At 37.6% G+C, this 20,888-nt stretch overlaps 1 protein-coding gene across 2 annotated transcripts in view; it reads right to left on the minus strand.

Moving 5' to 3' along the window:
• The window catches only part of OSBPL10 (oxysterol binding protein like 10), a 122,321-nt gene that overhangs the window by 67,408 nt on the left and 34,025 nt on the right, over positions 1–20,888 (minus strand). For both annotated transcript variants that reach the window (XM_056338666.1, XM_056338665.1), the window contains exons 2-4: positions 20,414–20,589; positions 18,630–18,709; positions 6,292–6,483 (exon numbers count right to left, since the gene is read on the minus strand). In XM_056338666.1, the coding sequence (XP_056194641.1) occupies positions 6,292–6,483; positions 18,630–18,709; positions 20,414–20,589 (448 nt within the window). The remainder of the gene's footprint in view (positions 1–6,291; positions 6,484–18,629; positions 18,710–20,413; positions 20,590–20,888) is intronic.

Consider the following 20,888-nt stretch of genomic DNA (forward strand, 5'->3'; position numbering starts at 1 on the left):
TAAATAGTAGTAGCTGTAGTATAACTTCCACAAACATGTTCTATGCCAAATAAATACCAAAAGCTGAATTAAGACTTAAGGCCTCTTTCACTTTCTGTTGACTTCAGTGGATACAGAACTGCCCCAAAGGTTTTCTGCTGTCTTTTCTTCACTGCCACTAGCCAAGAAGAAATCATTGCTTTCTGAGAAACAGCTATGGTTTTGGTTTGAGTTTTCTGCAAGCACTTTTTCATTATCTGTTTTAGAGTGGAGATGTTAGTCCCCGTTTTGCACACCTTGCTAATTAAAATGAAAAAATTATGACAATGAGTTTGCAGACAAATGAAAATGTAATACATACAATACAAAAATAGTATAGATGTAGTGGTATTAAGATGTAACCTATTAAGTAACTTACCTAATTTTCTGAACAGCATTCGTCTATAGTTACAGACTACCTACTTTGTATATGATACGATGCACCTCACTAAAGATGATCAAAAGGATGACCCTTTACCTTTAATTTATTATGAGGGGTGGGCATGTGTGAGGTAATTTAAATACAAGCCCAGACAAAACTGGAGATCTGTAACTAGCAAAGGTTCCGCCTCTGTGTTCTTTCCCTTCTTTTTCCAAAATTGCCGCTCACTGTACCACCATTATTATTTCTCCACATGAACAGAACACAGGACACTAAGATTTCAGCAGTTAAATACTATGAACACTTTCTGCAGTGTCTATAAACTACCAAGATGAAATTCCTTGGTCAGCCAACTGAGAAATTTATAAAGTCTATTTACTATATTAGTTTTGAAATACAGGAAAACTCTAGTTAAAAGTATCAACCACAAACTGCCACAAAGAAAACACCACAAAGCTACCTCTCATACTAAAACATGTCTAGAAGGAAAAACCAGACATGATTTTAGGTAACTACTTTTAAATCTGCCTAGCAAAGGCACAGCAGCACAGACTTCAGCAGTGCTAGTGCAGCTACAGTCCATGGTTATCAGGCCTCTCCCTGATAAAGCACTGACACTTACTAGGTCAGAAAGACTGAAGTTAGCATAATTTAGCAGCCCATCCTACATCTACACCTTTTATTTAGATGAACGTGATGAGACCAGTTTCATCTTCTAAAAGCAAATATTTCATTTATTAGCTATACAGTCCTGAAGGTCATCTTTGTCACAAAGCTAGCTCTCATCTTCCTACACTCCAAAATCAAGATGAGAATTCTAAGTGAAAGCGACAGATCTAGTATGTAGCATTTCTCCCTACTTAGAAATTTATCAAACTAATCAAAATTATACACACTTACATAAATACTTGATTAGTGGTATTCTTTTCAATGTTCTTTGTGCATACTTCACACTGTTTATGCATGATCCTGTATACATCCTGTTAAAGGATCCAAATCAATTTTCTTACATGCGTGCTTATCATACTGCCTCACACAACCTCAATAATATGCCAAACAATAATATGCCAAAAATACAAAAATATGAAGTGCTACAGCATTCTTTTTGCTAGAACTGGCATTAGATTATCTTATCCACCGACCTTTCTTTTTATGTACATACTTCCAGAGAAACAAAAGGAGAATGAAAAAAAATGAAATTAAAAGCAAAACTTGACTTTTTCAAAGCTGAAAAGTAATATTTGTCACTGAAGCAAAATCATCGGGTTTTCCCCTACTGTCGGCTTAAACTTTTACCATCAACATACTCACAGCTTAGCTTATGTCTTTGTTCACATATGTGAAAGTCCTGCAGGTCTGAATGCTTCCCCAACTCATTCAAGTACTGCATCTGCTTTTTTACCTACAATGCTGCCTGTGCAGTGCTGCAATTCCGTTACAGAAAAACAGTTCTCCATGGACAACAGTATCCTTTTTCGCTAACAGTAGCTAGCCACAGTTCCTAATTTTGCTATCCAAATATTAGCGACCTGAAGACATTCACTTCTCACTTGAAAATCCCCAAAGTGTTTCAGAATCCTCTATTCTTCCTAGTAACCACATAAAACTGGACAATTGCAGCCCCACAAAATTGCAGGTAAACCTCACTCCATGAAGCCCTAGGTGCAAGTCCTAGATTTTCCTATATTGTAAGGGAGTATCAGCTAGTTGTATAATTCGTGCAGGAATCAAATGGTAACCACGTTTATATATGGCACAGGACATGCAAGAAGGAGTAGGACTGTCATCTTACCAAAAATCAGTCCTTTCCAAATTCTGGAACTGCCCATGGGCACATAATATAGATGTCACACTGGTAGAGGCCACATGAAATCTGGATCTCACTGTACCAGATGTTCAGAAACACATGCTGATGACTAGTCCACTGTAGACTATCAAAAGCTGTACCAAACACCACATTTCAAAGGGATCAGAAATTCCCTTGTCGACTTTTTAAATTTGTGGGGGCAAATTATTTCTCTAGACTTCTTTCAATTAACTCAATTTAATTTCTCTAAACTTCTGTAAATAATTAATGTAAGTTACTACAAAATGTTCACATACCGCCATACTTGGTTCTTAACATACCGCCATTCTTGGTTCTTTAAGAACAATGGTAACAGTGGTAGAGGTCATACAATAGTCAGACATCCTCAGCCAAAATAAACACCATTCTAAGATTAAGTGTGCCACTATAATTTTGTTCAGTGACAGCTAAAATTTAATGCGAAGTATGGTGTGGCCACTTGGCTTTACATTCAGTTAATTTTAACCACCTGCAGTAAAGAATTCTGCAAACATAATTCTTATCATAAATTGCTAAGACAATAATAAAATTCATAGTTTAAAAAACAGAATTTCATTTCAAGACCACACACACTTAGGTTACCATAAAATCTCTTACTAAAAAAATCAGATGAAACACCCCTTTAATGGTAAGTTATAGCCCAAATAAAGATGTAGGATCTCAAATAATACCACATAAAATGCAACACATAGCAGATCAGCTCTCCCAAATTAATGTATGGTGAATTTTAGTTTTGATATAACGTTCCATAAATCAGTATGGACTGGACTATTAACATCAAATTAATATAAGCAAAAACCCTATTTAAGAGAATATTGTTATTTTAAACAAAAATGTTACATTATGATGGGAAGTAATGCTCCTGAGCATCTTTTTAATTCCATGCTATTAGCTTGAGTAGTATTAGCAAGTAGCTTGAGTATATAAAAGTTTTTATAGCAGCCGAAAGCTCCATATTGATGCTCTATTTTAACCTACACATTTTTTAAAATGTGAAGTTCTAATTTCACAACAAACACTTATTATACGCATCATTTTGGAGACCTACACAGTTGATTCTACAACCTTTATAGAATTCTGCATGTCAGCTTGGTACTAAATAAACCTCTCTGCTATAATCTGTTTTACACTAAAATTCTCTATGCTGTCTCAAAAAAAACCCAAAAAACAAACCAACAAAAAAACCCAGCCAGAGCAAACAACAGGAGGAAACAATGTGTTGTTTATTCTTACTATGAAAGGAAAAAAAGAGAAAAAAGACCAACCAAATATTACCAAATACCATTGCTTGATGTCAAATGTAGGAGTACATTTTGTCCTATTTGCAACAAGGAGTTACACATACACTTCACTGTTTTCAAATAACATGGCCAAATCAAGAAAAACTGGTCCAGATTGAAGTAGCCATTTCAAGTTCAGCACTTGCCAGGGATGTTGTCCAAGCTAGTGAAGACTGTACGTCCCAAGCAAAGGATGCCCCTTCTGCAGCATTCCCTTTTTTCACAGGTCTCGTATTACATATGAGTAGTATTACCATAACATTGTTTTAAAACAATAAAAAAAATACTTCCTGCTTCTCATTTTCCAGAAGCATATAAAGTCTTTCCATTGATTCTACTACTGTATTTTAGAAGATATTTTAGCGCTATTTATAGTACAATAAAAAAAAGCTTATTTGCATGTCAAAGCTTCAGTAACTTCATTCTATAAAGGAAACACTAACAGATCTTTAATCCTTTTGCAGTCTCTTCCCTTCATCCAAACCATACCAAACAACTCCCAAACAAAAAGCGAAGATTTAAGTGTTGAGAAGAGGATTAACTCTCTTTTACTGCACTTTTAGTTCCTATTTCTCCTTGCTTCAGATTAAAAAAAAAGGACAAGAACAGACTTAAGTGCACTTTTCTGGAGGCCTCTAGACCAGTCTTTATTCATAAATTTAACAAGGGATGGTAGATCTAACAGTCAACGTTGACTCACATAGGGAACAAGAATATTCCCTGAAAAAAACAGGCAGCGTATACCGAAGTCCACTGCATTCACTCTGAAAAGAAAAAGCACGGAGCATGCCATTGAAATGAAATCTGCCTGCTTCCTTATCCTGAAAAAACAGACTTATCCTTTCATAAGATTGAAACAAGATCAGTGAAGCAGCCACTTTTTACATGAGACTGGGAAGGAGGGCAGGAGGACCGATTTTTCCATCGATACGCTCTTTGTTAAGCAGCAGCGCACACACACAAAAAAATTCAATACACAAAAAGGTAAAGTTCACACACCTCCTTATAATTTTTTTTTTATGCACTGTTTATCTTATTACCATTTTCCCCTCCCTGAAAAACACTCATTTCTTTTAACCTTCAATCACTACCATATGTTCAATATCTAGGATTTTTTTATTACAGCCCTCTAAGTGGTTCTCACAGGATTTGGTGCTGCAGCTGAGGTATCACTCACATCAAACATAGCAAAATAATTATCTTCCACCATTGCAGATTAAAGTACTATAATATTTACCTTTTTGGAATGACATCACATTGCAATACACTGCAAACAAATGAGCTGGCAACCCCTAGGCCTTTTCTGCAGGTATGATACCTAGCCACTTATTCTCTGTTTTACTATAGGCTAGTATTTATTCCTTCCCAAGTGCAGTTCTTTGCATCTGTTGACTTCTTCCCTTCCCAACTTACTATGATCAGCACATACACTAATTCTCTTTTACATTCCTTTCAGCCCTACCCAGCTTCATCTAACAAAGCTGCAACAGCTCCTACTGTTTGTTTTACTAATGGGTTTAATGCGCACTCTGAATTCAGCCTAAGAGAGCAAACACATTTAGTAAGGTAGAAACAACTTGGGGGAGATGATTGGTAAGCAAAGACAACATATTCTCATGAGAAACAAACAGATGTGTGTTTTCTATAATGTAAAGAAAACGTGGGTGACATTCAGACAGTGTCTCTTCAGAGCAAGGAATGATTGTTGTTAATACAATACAGGATTAATTAATACAAAAGGGAAGTTTTCACTTTTAATGTTACTAGAATAAAAACGAGCATTCTTCACTGGGATGTGTAATTTGAGGTTTCATTCTGAGCACACACTAAGAATTTACTCCATTCTTAATATGAAAGGTCTCTATTTATAAAGCATTTTGGGAGCATAAACTTAAAAGCAGACTCTTCAGATTGCAACATAAGGGACTGGGGTAGCTATTTTAAACCCATGTAATAAAAAAATGCTTTAAAACAGCTAGGCTGTCAACAGTTTCTTTTGTAGAAGGGGTGGGAGGGGGACCTACAAAGGTAGTATTAGAGAACAGCAAGAAATTCAGACAAAGCAAAAATACCAAGGGATGAAAGAAAAATAAAAGTGAGTTCTGTGGAAGTCCGCCAATACTACTTAAGCTTAAAACTCTGTATTATTTTTGTTGTCTGGAAGACAGACTTAAATCAGTATACAAGTTATACTTGCAAAACCCTGGTAAAGGCATTTTGAAAGAAACATACTTTTCATGTGTTTAATATGGCCCCGTGGTAGAATAATGCTTTGTCCAGCAATAGAAACTTGACAACAAAGTTAAAACTATAGCCATATAGAAACAAACCACTGAGTGTGGGGAGCTGTGCCTTCTTTCACATTAATTCATCAGACTTACATGGCATTTTTTTCTAGTTATATTTAAATGCTTCAGGGCCCTCTTTCCAATCTGAAAGGTTTTGCTGCATGCAGCTTAAGAAAGATATTCCTCCTGTACTGCAGCACCACTGCAAAGTCTGGGAGCTGTGGCCCATATACTTCCCCTTTTAAGCATGTGCACACACTAACTTTAACATTGACATAAAAAGGCCTGGTTACACCAGACTTTAAGCTCAACCAGAACTCAAGACTGCCTTTTTCTCAGCGAGGGGATCAAAACAAAGCAGTCATACGTAAAGTAGGAAACAAAGAGAGTTGTTAAATTGTCAGACTTAATTGCTTATCCTAAAGCAAAATAAGCATTTAGAAGTTACAGCAAAACAGCAGATTTTTTCTCTCTTACCTCTCTGACTTCATGGAGTTGACCAGAACGCTGGCTCTTCGCTCTTCGAGCAGCCGCAGGTGATTTGTGATGTGTGATGGTTACAACAGTTGGCCCACTTTGATTCATATGTTTCTGGCCACTAGGAGATGCAGAATTAACTGTCCCAGGCGGCAGCAGAGATGAGCTTCTGCTTCGTGAGGATGAAATGCTCTAGAAGAAGCAATGGGATGTTGATATTGGCAACCCTTACACAAGGAAATAATTTACAATTCAGGCTACAGGTTTGTGCTGTTCTACTTTCCTCACAAACCTAAATCTGGAGGTGTAACTGTACTCAGGACTGATTTATTCCTTCTGGACCATCTGCATTGCTCAGCAGGGATCCTCTTGGAAACACTGTGGCTACTGCCTTTGTTTCCTGGATTGTCTGAAATTGGCCTTTGCAAAAAGCTTCACAAACTCTTACAAATTAAGATGCTGCTAAATTCTTACAACCATGCTTTTTAGAGAAGATTAGGAAGATTTTGCAGACAGAGTAATAGCAATACCAACACAATTTCTTTTTTTTTAATAAAGCCATTGACCTCTAAGTCACCAAACTGGTGTGAACAGCAAGGAAGGAAAAAAAAAAAAATCTTAATGCTTTCACCTGATGAAATTTCTGAAACAGTGCAGTGCTGTTTACAACATTAGAGAAGCTGCAATTTTGGTAAGGCCAACTCACACACCAATAAAACATTAACAATTAATACAAAACATGGCTTTAAAAGTCAACATGTTTTGGAGTAAGCTTGGGATAAACCCTAAATACAGAAAAGGCCGGAAATAAATCTCCAACAGTATCTGCAGTGGGAATATTCTTAACATATAACTTACAAAATCAGTCTGAACATTCAAGAACTTTCTTTGTTCTGATCTAACCATTTGTTAGTGTTGCCATCTTGGTTTGTTTCCCGCAGCCCTCAAACCGGCATTTTCCTGAAGGTCTTTAGGGCAGCAATTCTCAATCAGGCTCAGATGTGCACTAGAGCACCATGGGACATCACAAATAAAAGTGCAATATAAAAGAGCTTTTTCCCTTCTATTGGAACTGCTGATTGCATCTGTAATGTTAAAACTGAAACAGAGTAACTCTTACCACATAAAACACAAAACACTTCAGAAAGTGACAGCAGTAAGAAAGTGAACTAAATATACAGCCCTATGGGTGAAATACCTTTACCCAAGTAATGATGGCAGCCTTCAACATTGCTAAGAGTTACCATCAACATGAGGTACTACTGTTGGGTCTGCCAGCAAGTGCACAAAAATATTACTTGGGTACAATCTCTCTTCTTATCCTTTACAGGTCAAACTTTGTAATTCTGTGGTAATTTCATTAAAAGTCTAAATTGGGCATCAGGTTACCGCTGCACTGACTGTAAATGACAAGGCAGATTATCTGGCATCTGCCAAAGAAGGAAAAGTAAGTTACATGATCCCTCTGCCACCCCCCCACAAAACTAGACTTCAGACTTTTTGAGGTATTTGAAGGTTTAAAAAAATGGGTTATCACATTCCCAGTGTGCAAAGAGCTGTTATAGAAATAAGCATTATTCCGTTGATCTGGATTTATGTTTACAAACACTTCCAGGAACGATGGCCTAGCTCTGTTTTTGCAATGAATATATTCTTTACTACCATGACTAATAAAATTATCATAATAAGCATCTGTAGAATCAGACATTCAAAAACTATCCATCCTGGCTGATAATTCACAATTGCATTAAAACTGGCTTTGACTCTAAGGTAAAAAAAAAAAAGCACTGGGGGTGGAACTTGTCAGAAGAGTACAGAACTTTTGCCAGGTTTTTAATTCATCTTCCATTTGAAAGAGCATTGCTTAGACATAGCTAAAATAAGAGCCAGAGGAAAAGGTCTTTGGAAAAAACAAGGGAATGAGGGAAATTAGGGGCAACTGAATTTCCTTTTCTAAAACCAACCTTAGTATATAACAACAGAATATGTTACTGATGAATAACTTAGTGATGTTTCTTTTTTAAACTGACATCAGAATACTTATCAACTAAATTTAGGGTACAGACAAAGAACAAGATAATTTCTTTTGTTTTCAGCATAAGATCAACTTCCAGTTTAAAAAATTTATTTTGATTTTAGAATAAAATCTTCCGAGAATCACTGACATTCTAGTATCATGCAATCACGATATTAAAAATACACCACTGCTACCTTCATCTAGCTGAACTGATCATAAAGATAAAGAGCACACATGTAAAACAGTGAGTTTAGCCATTAGTTTTGCTTGAAAGACAACATCATTCTGTGATAAATGAAATTTGATTATAGTTTTGTTTTGGGGTTTGTTTGTTTTGGTTTGGGTGTTTGTGGTTTGTTGGGTTTTGTGGTTTTGGGTTTTGGGGGTTTTTTTTGTTTTTTTCTTTTTGCGCGGGGGCATATGGGACAGGACAGCACCATGAAAGTACAGATCTGCAAATTACAAAAGTAACATAAAACAAATATGGAAAAAATCCATGCACTGTTTCTCTTCAAATACAGAATCAGGAAGGAATTCTAGGAGAGAGTTAGCTTTCAGAAAAAACTGCTGCCAAAATTATCTCATTCAACCTACACACTTTTGAGAGATACGTTCATAAATCGAAATGCATGTACATTCTAAGTTAATATCTATATCATTGATAGTATTTAGCAACTTAATGCTGTTTTTCTTCAAGACAGTGTTTCAAACTGCAATGAACTATCTGCAGCCAACCCATGGATCACAACAGACACCTTGACTGCAGCTCACACCTCACATTTTCTCTCATCCTGCCACCTAATATGATACGCCTTTCACCAAACACCAGTTACACTTGGGAGTTATAAATTTAATAGTGAACTATTAGTACAAAAGCTGCTAGCTAGCTACTTTTTTTTTAACTGGTTCTGTATCACAAATAATTAATGAACAAGTTTCCAAGAAACAAATACGCCCATCATTTTAGGAGTCTCTTAATCCAGACCAGGGTTGGTTTTTTTTCCCCTGCAAGATTTGCTCTAGCTCAGGGGTCCTCAAACTACATCCCACGGGCTGGATACGGCCCCCCAGGGTCCTGTCCTCAATCCGGTCCCCGGTATTTATAGAATCCCCCTGGCCCTCCCCCCCCCCCCCCCCCCCCCCCCCCCCGGGGGTTGTGGGGGGAAAACCAAGCAGCCGCAGATGACTGCCTGCCACGCGCCAGCCCCCTGGTTAAAAAGTTTGAGGATCCCCGGGCTAGTTCATATCACAAGTCACCGGGACACACCAGCTACACCTCTAAACTGTGACTCGAAGCAAAATAAACAGGCTGCAGGACCACAGTGCATTTAAGGTGGCTTTTCATTAAGTCTCACAAAGGCGGCTCACAGCAATTGTTGGTGGACAGCCATTTAGGGCATCGAGTTTGGGAGTCAGTGGAGCTGGAGCGAAAAATCAAGAAGAACAGGCCATCTATAGTTTCAGTAGCGGGTGGTCCTCAAGAAGGCTGTCCTGCTACAGGGACACTAGATAAACTCAAAGCTCTACATAGGAAGTGCACAGCCTGGCAAGGTCTGACCATATTGTGTCGCCTGGTGTGCCGGCGTGCCTTGCCCTACCGTAGTGCTACGTGATCTCTAGGAAGAGCTCACCTCTGCTGGTAAGCCTCTCCTAGAGTCCTCTCCTTCCCCTCTCAGTACAAGACAGTTACCAATCCTACGCAGCTCACTGAGTCAGGAAGATTGCCAATCTTGAGCTAGCACATACAGCCACAGTCTGTGCCAAGTATCAGAGCCAAATACATCAGTTTGAAAGGCTCCCACAGGTCTATAAGCATGTCTTTTCCTCATGTCTTCATTTTCTGTCCCTTTATACACTTTATCCATCTAGTGACCCAATGTTTCCAACCAGTGTGCCAGAAAACTACACCAGTCCACGACACAAATCCTTTTGCATCTAATTTGGGATAATTCTTTAGAGAATGTTTGTAACATAAAAACCCTAAATGAGCTCAGCACCAGGACCTCTGGCTATCCATGAAGCCACCCCTAGGCAAGGCCCCATGATAAATGTAAAAAATCCCAACCTACAACTTGCAAAAGCAGTCACACACAAAGTGCAGGTGAATGTCTGCAGGGGCAGTTTCTACAACCACTCAAAACCTTTTGAAGTGGGGCTGCGCTCCACAGTGCCGCAGAAAACAGCACCAGAGCAGTATGCCTGGCCGCCCAAGGAGACGGGGGCGACAGCTTATTCCTTCTGACAGCTTCTTCCTGCCACAGCCAGGAGAGGCCTCTCCAGGAACTACACACTCAGCCCCTTAGGCACTTCTCAATTTTACAACACCTTGTCAACACCTATGTCCCAGCCAAATACTTGACTCCTCTTTCGCAGAACTTTTTCAGCTTAAACACTGGGAATGACAAGCATCTCTTGCACTGACACATAACTGCGCAAAAATGAAAAATTTCCATTGTTGTTAAAATGTTGAAACCTATGTGATATTTTCTGCAGCTAAAAAAACTCTAATTACACATCGTACTACAACAGTCATTAAAGTCACTCCCAGGAAATTAAAGCAGTGACAGTAACTGATGGATCTTTCTTCATTCCTAATGCCCTGCTCTTCCCCCTAGCGCTACTGGTACAACTTATCTGCCCCTCTAACTATTATCATATCTCATTTTCTTGGTCCTACTACTTTCTGGTTTGCAAATAAATAAAAGATAGTGAAAAGTCTGATGAAAGGAAGACATAAGCTTTTCAACAATTAGTAATACATGGTGCTAATAATGAGTCAAGAAATCCACAGGCTGAAGCATCCCAAAAGGATTACAAATATTCTTTCCTGAGGCTACACTTTACCATTGCTCCAACAGTTTGCCTGCTAATAAAATGAAACTAGTAAAAGAATAATAAAGCAGCTAATAAAAGATTAATTTGTAACTTGCGTTCATCTTGGCTTTATGATCTAAAGCTAGCTAAAGTATACTTAGCTAACATAGATTTGGGTTAAGCTCTTTATTTTAGTAGACTGTCCATCTCCTAGATAAAAAAAAAAAAACCAAACCAAAAACTTATAATGAATGCTTCCATTTGGATATCAAAAATCCAAACAATTAATATAATGTAACTGTAGAACAATAAGTTCCAACTATACTAATGTTTTCATGACTCATTCTGCCTAGGGATTGCCCTACCTGCTCACAAAGAAGCTGAAATGTTTTTCACCATTTATCAGAAGCAAACAGTTTTGTTTATTTTGGAAAGTAAATGGTGTCTTCCAGAGATCAATAAACTAATTTCTGAAGTGAATTGTCATATCTGTTTATGGCTGATAAGGATCCTTTTCACAGGCACTGTGCCACAGATGTTTTCTACAGAATAATAAATACTGAAATGACATTCCTTTACTCCTCTGCGTATATATAGCACAGAACCAACCCCTGCATGCAGCTTTAGAGCAATAAGAAGTCACACACTATCAGAAAGTAATTACAATTTTGAGACATCACTGTTCAGTATTTTAATTCCCATCTACTTCTTTTCCAATGCACCCTAAGTAAACACTGCTAGAAGAAAAATATGGACAGAGATCTGTTTAATTTACATTCTAATAATTCACAAATATTAAAATGCAAATGACTGAATCTACATAACATCCAAACTTCAGCACTGCAAAGGGACCAGCTTGTGATACGCTTTGCACGTTTGTGAAAAGCACCATCTACGGTACTAACTTTTCTGACAGACTATTATAGTACTTCATCATCTGCTTTTAAGCAAGAGACTACGATAATCATTCCATCATAAAAATCTTTTCTTCATCAAGAATTGAGTGAGCTTATGTTCAGTCCTAAATGGAATTTTTTTCTATTTCCACAGGATTTTGAAAGCAGAAAGCTGTGAGCAGCTCTTATCTTCATGTATCTTCCGAAGGGAGGAAAAAAAGATATCAAACACACACGTCTACAGCCAAGCACCGCTTCCTTCTCAGCAAAGCATGTTTTAATTAGAAGCACCATCCTTTTAGTAGACTTTTATAGGCCAGTGATGAGAGCGGGAAGCAGACAAGCATACCAGAGGAGGGAAGAGAACTTGCTCAAAAGGAAAAGAGGTTTGACATGCATAAAAATAACCAAAACAACACTCACATAGACTTGAAACTTTCACTAATTTGCTTTATGGAAACAGTTACCATGCAGATGTTAAAAATACCCAGTGAAGAATCCATTTAGAAATTTAAAGGTATCTCCACAGCCATTCATTAATAAGGCAAGAAGAAATCTGATAAAACCAAAGATCTGTGACAGCCATTCTTTCAGCTGTGGGGAAAATTATGCTATCTGCCTTATAGTGATTTGATAGAAGTGTTGACCTTGAACTTTCAGGCACTACTACAGGTGCTGCTCCACACTGCAGCTAAACTGCCACTGCAGCTGCCACTGAAAGGGACATGTTTGGACTTTTTTCTCCACCATCTCTCCATGCTGGCTCTGAGGCCCATTTGGCCTCACGGAAAGCCACTCCAGGGAGTTAAACCGGAAGAGAAACAAAGACAGACACACGTACAGAATTTTCTGCTGGTTTAGCTCCCCAGACTCCTTCTAAAGGGCTGGATGATAGTTGTAAGAGGCATCAGGAGCACTGCCTGAAGGGAAAGGGAGCAGGACAGTCCCTCACAGAGGCGTGCAGTCATCAGGATGGCTCAGTTCTAAATACAAAGCCTCAGGCTAAAACAGAGAAAGGTTAGGTTTTGGGCAGATCCATTTCAGTCATCCTCCATCCAGGAGTAAGACAAGAGCTGAGCCTTAACACCACCAGGGGCTGCTGGAAGCAGAGGCCAGATTCCCCTACATCAGTGCTCACCTGACACCTCAGTGAGCTGGACAGAGCGCCAAGTCCTTTTCAGCAAGATGCCATTTTTTCCCATTTCTGATGCCCAAGGTAACAGAACCAGAAACACAACAGAGCCTGCACAAAGGGTGGCAGCAGAAGGAAGGCCATTTCCAGCTCAGGGAACCCACAAATGAGTTCAGCTGAAACATGAATCCACACCATCCAGTTTTGAACAGCTCACTGTGCAGATCCAAACCAGAACCTGGAACAAGGGGAGTCTACCTCCTTATTCTAGCACAGATCTAAGCTGAAAGCTACCATCTGAATACAATTTAAGACAGAAGCTAGTTCAAAAGGTAGTGGTTTCTGTTCCCTGCCACATTCCTGACATGCACTGAGAAACAAAAGGGTTATATGCCAATCCAGCAACTGATCCACACATTGGAATTAAGAGCTAGTATAAGAACCCATGTGTTTGTTTCTAGCAGTGCTTTTACAGCCACCGTCATTAAACAGTCAAGAAAAAAGGGATATGAAACAGAAGATCTAACAAGCTTGTGACAAATTATGGATATAAAATTATTCTTGGAAGTTACCAGAAAAATTATGCATAAGCCTACTTCTTATTGGAAGCATTTTACATCACAGACATCAAACTTGACTAATGCTTTAATTAAAACTTGTATGATAATATTCACTTAGAATGGTCTAAAAAACCAGCAACCCTACCCAGACATAAAAGATTTCTTCCAATACAGTGTGATTTGGCCCTTCTGGAGGTTGAGCAATCTGTAATTAAGTAAAACAAGACTTCATGGGAATACCAAGAACATTAAGACTACCTTACAGCATGGGAATTATTTGCCAGAGAACATTATCCTTTTAGTACTTCATCATTATGATGTAAAATTTAATTAAAACAAAGTGACAGACAGCTTCTGTTACACCCACTTGTTAGCTGTACAGCTCACCTTTGGACCATTGATTAGGATGCAACTAAGTTTAGTCACTAATAAACAACTTTTTTTCTTTTTTTTTTTTTTTTTTTAAAATCACTGCTTTGCTCAGTTTCCTCCACCACTCCAGTCCCCAGCTGAAGCTTTAAAGACAGTGAGAACAGCAAGTCATACAGTAACATTTTGATGCAGGCAGTAGCTCTGAAAAAGAAAGGAAACCAGTGCTGATCTGGATCCAGTGCAATTAGAAGGAATACTGTTCTATGAATATTTCATAGAAATAGTGACTCAGCTTCAGCTTTGAAAAACATTCTCCAAATTCTCATGTCTTCCTATGAATCTCCTTCCAATAAAAGCTAAAGATTTCAAAAAACACGTTTGCTCCCCAGTATGAAAGACCTGTAGCTAAGAGTTGCTTCACTGGTATTCTTAGGAACATTCCCACTGCTTGCCTGGTCATCCCATTATTTTTCCCCCACTAACCTGTATCCGACTTGCATAAGATAAAACATACCTCTCACTGCATATTTCACACTTCCCATTCCACCTCCTTGTCAAGTGTATGACTCCTAAAAAATAGCTAGAAATTTCTGCCTCCTGTTCTTCCCATGAAAAAGGTGAGTTTAAGCTGTAGAAGCAGCTGGAAGCAAGTACTCAGGCTCCAAATTTCCAGATGCAGAAACATGCCTGTTCTCAGCAGAGACAGAGCTTGGATTCTTTTCAAGCTCCAAAAGCTTAAAACACACAAGTATCTATCTGCCTGTTCCTGACAGCACTATGAGACACAGACATTTGAAGTTATCACTTACTACAACCCTTGAAGTATGGGGAGAGGGGAAGGAGAGAGATCCAGTCCTGCTGCCAGTAGAGTAACCAATCACACCATGACAGTCCTACCAACAAACAGTATGGCTATTTTAACAAAATGCCAAAAATACAGATTTCTCTCAAGTCCTCAATTATGCAAAAGCAAATCAAACATGTACCCTTCCCTGTGTCATTACAGATCTTTCTACGTAATTCCAGTCCCTAACCCCAACACAAAAGAAACAGTAAAATTGCTAAGGTAACAGCATGCTATTTCATGTAAATTTTAAATATTTTAAATTAAATATTTCCACTCTCATGTGAATAATTATTAAAGCACCTTCATCTACAAGAGAAGGAAAAAAAATAATCATAAAAGAAATGCAGCAGTTCTTGCTTCTCCTACCTCCTACCAGGCAGTGGTTTTGAAGTAAGAAACTTTGAAGAAAAAAAGAGGTTATAGAAATGGATTTTTTTCTAGTTTCTGGAATCTTTGTGAAACACCACTCCCTTGTAACCAATATCTGATCTCCAAAGTCTAATTATTGTAGCATTAAAGCTTTTGATCACCTACTTTTATAGAGAAAAGCAGAGAGAAGCTTTAAAACTTGTACATGAAATCCAAGTTGGCACTATAAGCAACACTAAAGTCAGGGGAAATCTGCCTCTCAGATAATACTCTAATCCTGAGAAGACAGAAGGGGAAAAAGGAAAAAAAAGTGTATTGAAAAACAAGAGACACAGGTTGTCAAAAGAAAGGTCCCTAGGAACAGGTAAGGATGACATTGCTTCAAGTACAGTACATTTCTGGAGTAAGAAGCAGACTCACCACCTGTGGTCTCATCTAAAGAACATTAATTCCCAGCATTTTACTTTCTGGACTGTTAAGCTTAAATATACAGAAGATATAAATTCTCTATTTGCTCTGTGGCTTACAGAAGTGGAGAATTAAGAGTGCTTCACTAACAAACATATCAAGTGAAAAGTGACCTAGTCTGATTTTACATGTAGACTTGTAACACAGAACTTAGTATAAAATAGAAATGCTGAAGAAAATGAAAATATTTTTCTAAGTGGATGCAAGCTAACTAAAATGTACGACTGGCTGTACCAACCAAAATGCATCTATACTCCAGCTTCCTAAGCCAAGTTTCTGTAACTCATCAGTCTTCTAAGAAAAACGCAGTAATGCTACTCCTGCTGCATGAAACAAGAGGTTGTTTGGTTCCTCAGTTATGTATGCCCATCCACCCCCTCTCAGTCAAGGAAATCCTTTTCTTTTCTTGCATGATAAGTCTAGGAACCAGAAGAAAGCACAGAAGTGGTAGGTCACTATGCAAGGGTACGAGAACAAGTCTGGAGAGATGCTCCCCATTCTAAGTCCTTCCTGTTTTTAAGAGCTGCGTGTTAGATTTTCTGTGACAGATGCTGTCTTTGTATTTAATAGCCTCCCACTCACTTAGTCAAGGCTTTCTAGTGACATTTTCCCTTTCAAATACTTTTCAAATCTATACACACTTTTGGCATCTAAAGCATCCCATAATAATCTCTTTTTCATTCTCACCTTTTATTTTGAATCTGTTCTCTGCTCATTTTCTTTGAGGTGTTAATATTGATATTAACAGCTAGCAAATAATTCCTATTCAGCCACTCCAGAGCACTCATTAACATGCTACTTCCCTGATTTGCCCCTTCTCATCCCATCATCAGAAAAAAAAAAAGAAAAAAAAAAAGGAATAAAAAAAAAAAAAGACTCCACTGTAGGCAAGTTTTGTCACACTGTTCATTCTGTAGAGAATAACAACAGAAGTGATGAAAAGTACTTTCCCCCTCTCCAGTGTTTCTGTTTCAGAAATGGAAGGGGACTAATAAAAGTATTTGAAACAAGCATACAACAGAGCAGTCACGGTATTTTCCCCTTTGTTCTCTGCTTCTTTCCCAATAATTCCTAAAATTCTATTTGCTTTTTTTAGAGCACTACTAATTGCCAGACATTTTCACTGTTATAATGCTACAATTTTTCTCTTGACATACTAATTAATTCAGAGCCTATCAAAATATGTAGATACTACTACTACTGCAGGAGCTCAACATGGAGAGGCAGTATGAAAAATTCTGAACATAAATTATTATTAAATGCAACAGTTTTTTACCTAAGCAGGAAAAATGATCCAAATTTCACTTACAAAAAGATCAGCTTCAACTCAATTACTGCCACTCCAGAATTAATCTCTACAGAATTATTTACCAGAAGCAGGCAAAAGGAGAAAAAACAAACCCACTACTAAGAAATATTAGCAAATGTAGAGTGTAGAAGTATAAGAACCAGTATGCCATTGCACAAGTCTCTGACATTATACATACCGAACAACAGTTCTACCTTGTCACGTTACATTGCAGGTACTAAACATTTACATGTGTTCAAGAAATGACTAGAAAACTTGTTGAGGAATAATTCATTGATGGCAACTGAGTATAAAAAGTTACCATCTCTATCTAGTGCAGGAAATCCCTGAGCTGTAAATCGACAGCAACTGTAAGCATATCCTGAACAAGTGGAGTTGCACCTTTCTGAATAGTAGTGGGCCACAGCTATATAAAAACCATAATTAATCGCCATGCAGAAGAATTGAAGAAGTACCAAAATACTGAAGTTACTTATTCTCCTTCAAAAGGAGTGTGATTTTCTCTTCCTGACAAGTCCACATCATTACATCATTCAAAAAAAAAAAAAAGAACAAAAAACTGGTTTTATTTTACTTCACACATTCAATGAATATCAGCCTCCTCAAAATACCTTCCATCTTTTCAAAGACAGTCAGGATCATGACTTCGACTGCAGTTAACATAAGACTGATATTTTCAACATCTTGGGGCAGGGGAGGAATCCTTTCTGCTTGCAGTTACACGCACTTTTTTTTTTAATATAGCAAATAATTAGTCATGAGGAAAGGAATTTTTTTCGTTCTTGTGAAGGTATCATTAGAAGTGCTTAAAGAACTTAAGAACTTTATTTTTAGTGAGTTAGTATTAACACCAAAAGCATACATAAAATAAACACAATACTCATTTTTTCCTAATAGAGTTTTTTGTTTGTTTGCTTTTAATATCTCCCACTTCCAAAGTGCATTCTCATTTAAAGAAACTCATGTCATTTCTACTTAGAGGCAGGAGACACCCTCAACCCATTGTTCTGCTGTTTTTAAAAGTCCAAACATTTTTTTACCTGTCCAAAATAATTATCTGCTTGAGGACAAGAATTCTGACATCACTTTCAAAGAGAAATACGCAATATAAATCTTCATACTATGACCTCTTTCAGATTTGGTAAAGAAGCTAGAGTGACCACTGCTAACATCTATCTACCTGAAGCTTCTCTAATAAAAGCCATTAAATCTTATAAAATTATATAAAACTAGAATCAGTTAACACTTTTAAATACTAATCAGGACATCACACAGATATTTATTAATAAACTGTTGATCCATCCACTCACTTAACCATGTATTGACAGCATCCAAAATTAACTTCTCATAAATAGGACAATGGTTATTTGTTCAGACTGCCCAATTGACTTAAGCCTGCTCCAGTTAGTGACAAGTTACAGCTTGCTGCTTTTTCTCATAAACTTCTGAACGTCAGCCCACTAACTACAGCAGCCAGTCTATCACCCAGATCATGCTGCTCTTCACCCACACCGCTCAAAGTATAACAGTTACTTCTCCCGCTTAATTATTTACCTTAGAATTACCTTCCCTGTGATGTATGGCACAGAATCGAAGCTGAGTTATCCAGTATTGTTTCTCCTTTGCATCAGCAGCTAGAACAAACAAGAAAATAGAGAGAATCACAAATAAATTGACATTCTTTTTTTTGCGGGGGGTGGGATTATTTATTGGTTAGGATGCACTATAAGTTCTAATTTGTGACACTTAATTTAAGTAAGTTTTTCAGTACAACACGTCTAAACCCCAGCTTAAGATGCTGTGGCCAGTTGGAAGATATAAGCTTATGTTCATAAGTTATCTCCGCCAAGAGTTATTAAAGGCAGAATTACCTCAAGATTACTTTTTTTTTTTTTTTTTTGCTAAATTTTAAGTCTACTTTTGTTTTACTCATCTCTCTTTGTGGAGGACAAGGACCACAGCATAGCATTTAAATCAGTAAAACCTCTACACTCAGGCTGTCCATCAGCTACTAGACAAGCTACCAGTTCCCCAAATACCCAAGTACTTCTGTTTTAATGCGGTTCAACTAAACCTCTCTTTAAACCTGTGTCATTGGCATGCAACTTAAAGACACAAGAATAAAACCCACAATTTTCCCCATGTGTCTTTAAAAAACAGCTTTAAAATTATTGAAAAGGTTGTCTGCAGTCTATATTAGGTGGCTCCTGTGCAGTGTTAGAAGTCTATTTAAGAGAGAGGTTTGGTTTTGGTTTTAACAAACCACTACAGTACAGTAATCCTAATTAAGAATACCAATACAGAGTGGGTAATTTTAGGAAATATTTTCTCTTACTTCCTCTGCTGTTAAGTATTTCAATGGTTACTGACTCAGCATTAAAAGTATTTACTGATTTGAATCAAATTCATAGATCTCATGAAATTAAAAGCAGCATACTGTATTTAATGATCTCAAGTAATTGGAAAAGCATAATGAAACAACAAGTAGTAATGATTTCTAGCTGTGCAAATTCCAAAACATTTTTACTGAAACTCTCCCTGATTGTTCTTGTGTTTCAGTTCTATGTATAAAACAGCAACACACTGTACCACAGGGGAGTCCTGCATGCTCTGTCCTGCTAGACAACTGATAAACTGTGGTCAGAATAAAACTAACATAAATTTAAACTTTTGTTACACTGTGTTACATGTCACCTTTTCTTAATATCAGGGGTTTTTATTAATTAGGTTGATATGAAATTGACCAATTGAAAATATCTTAGAATCAGAACATTGCTTTTTTTTGCAGCACCCTCACCACCTTCTAACTTATATTCTTTCTTACATTTGGGAGCAAGGGAAGGTAAAATTTTATGTGAAAGGTTAATTCAATTAATCCAAGACTGACAAGAACATAGTATCTTCCACAAGAACAGCCTCCCACTGGCATTTTTCCCTTCTCTGACCCATCAGCAGATTCATTACTGCAGGATGGTGGCAGGGGAGAACAATATTAGAAATTAAATGCTATGCCATGGACAGCAATGAAAGCAGTTTTTTCTGCCTTTGGAAACAAGCAAGATATACTATACAACCAAAATGCTACAATAACAGTTTACAGAAGGCATCTTGAGGTATCTTGAAGCCCTGAAAGTCTATATATTTTAAATTCACACTTACTTAACTCCAGAGTACTCTTCCACAGTGTTTTATAATATAGTATGTAACAATATAGCTGTATAACCACTACTTTCTGATAGTATAGGGAAGTAAAAGAGAAATGAGATATGGGAGAAGAGATGCAGAAGTGGAAATGGGAGAGAAGAATGACTCAGCTGGCTCTTTAGGAAGCACTGTACCTCTCAGCTTATACATTTCTCCATTAGCAGAGTAGACTACCAACATGTGTGGCACTTCATCACTAGGCAATATCACAGCTCCAGCTAAAGACAAGGTTCCTCGTGGCTTCTGGTTTTTACTTTGCTCATTCACGAAATACTGCAGAATCCCTGTCTCAAAGTCCAGCACAAAGTACCTGTTCAAAGAAATTGCAAGCGTATAGTATCTCTGTTAAGAGCTTTCACACATTTATTTAAAGAGCAGCATAGACTGATCTTAAATCAAGACAATAAACCAATGAGGTTGAAGACATTTTTGTAATAACACAACTTTATAAGGTACTCTTGATCATTAGGTTTGGTTTTTCAAGGCCATGTCTGAACTATTCTTTTACTCATGTTTCTTTCAGATTAATGGTAAGTTTCACATACAAGACAAAATTATGGAAAGGAGTTTTTAATTGAAGAGGTTCTGCTGTAGTAGTACAAGACTGCT

Source organism: Falco biarmicus, chromosome 4 (genome assembly GCF_023638135.1).
Source record: "Falco biarmicus isolate bFalBia1 chromosome 4, bFalBia1.pri, whole genome shotgun sequence".
Classification (NCBI taxonomy): Eukaryota; Metazoa; Chordata; class Aves; order Falconiformes; family Falconidae; genus Falco; species Falco biarmicus.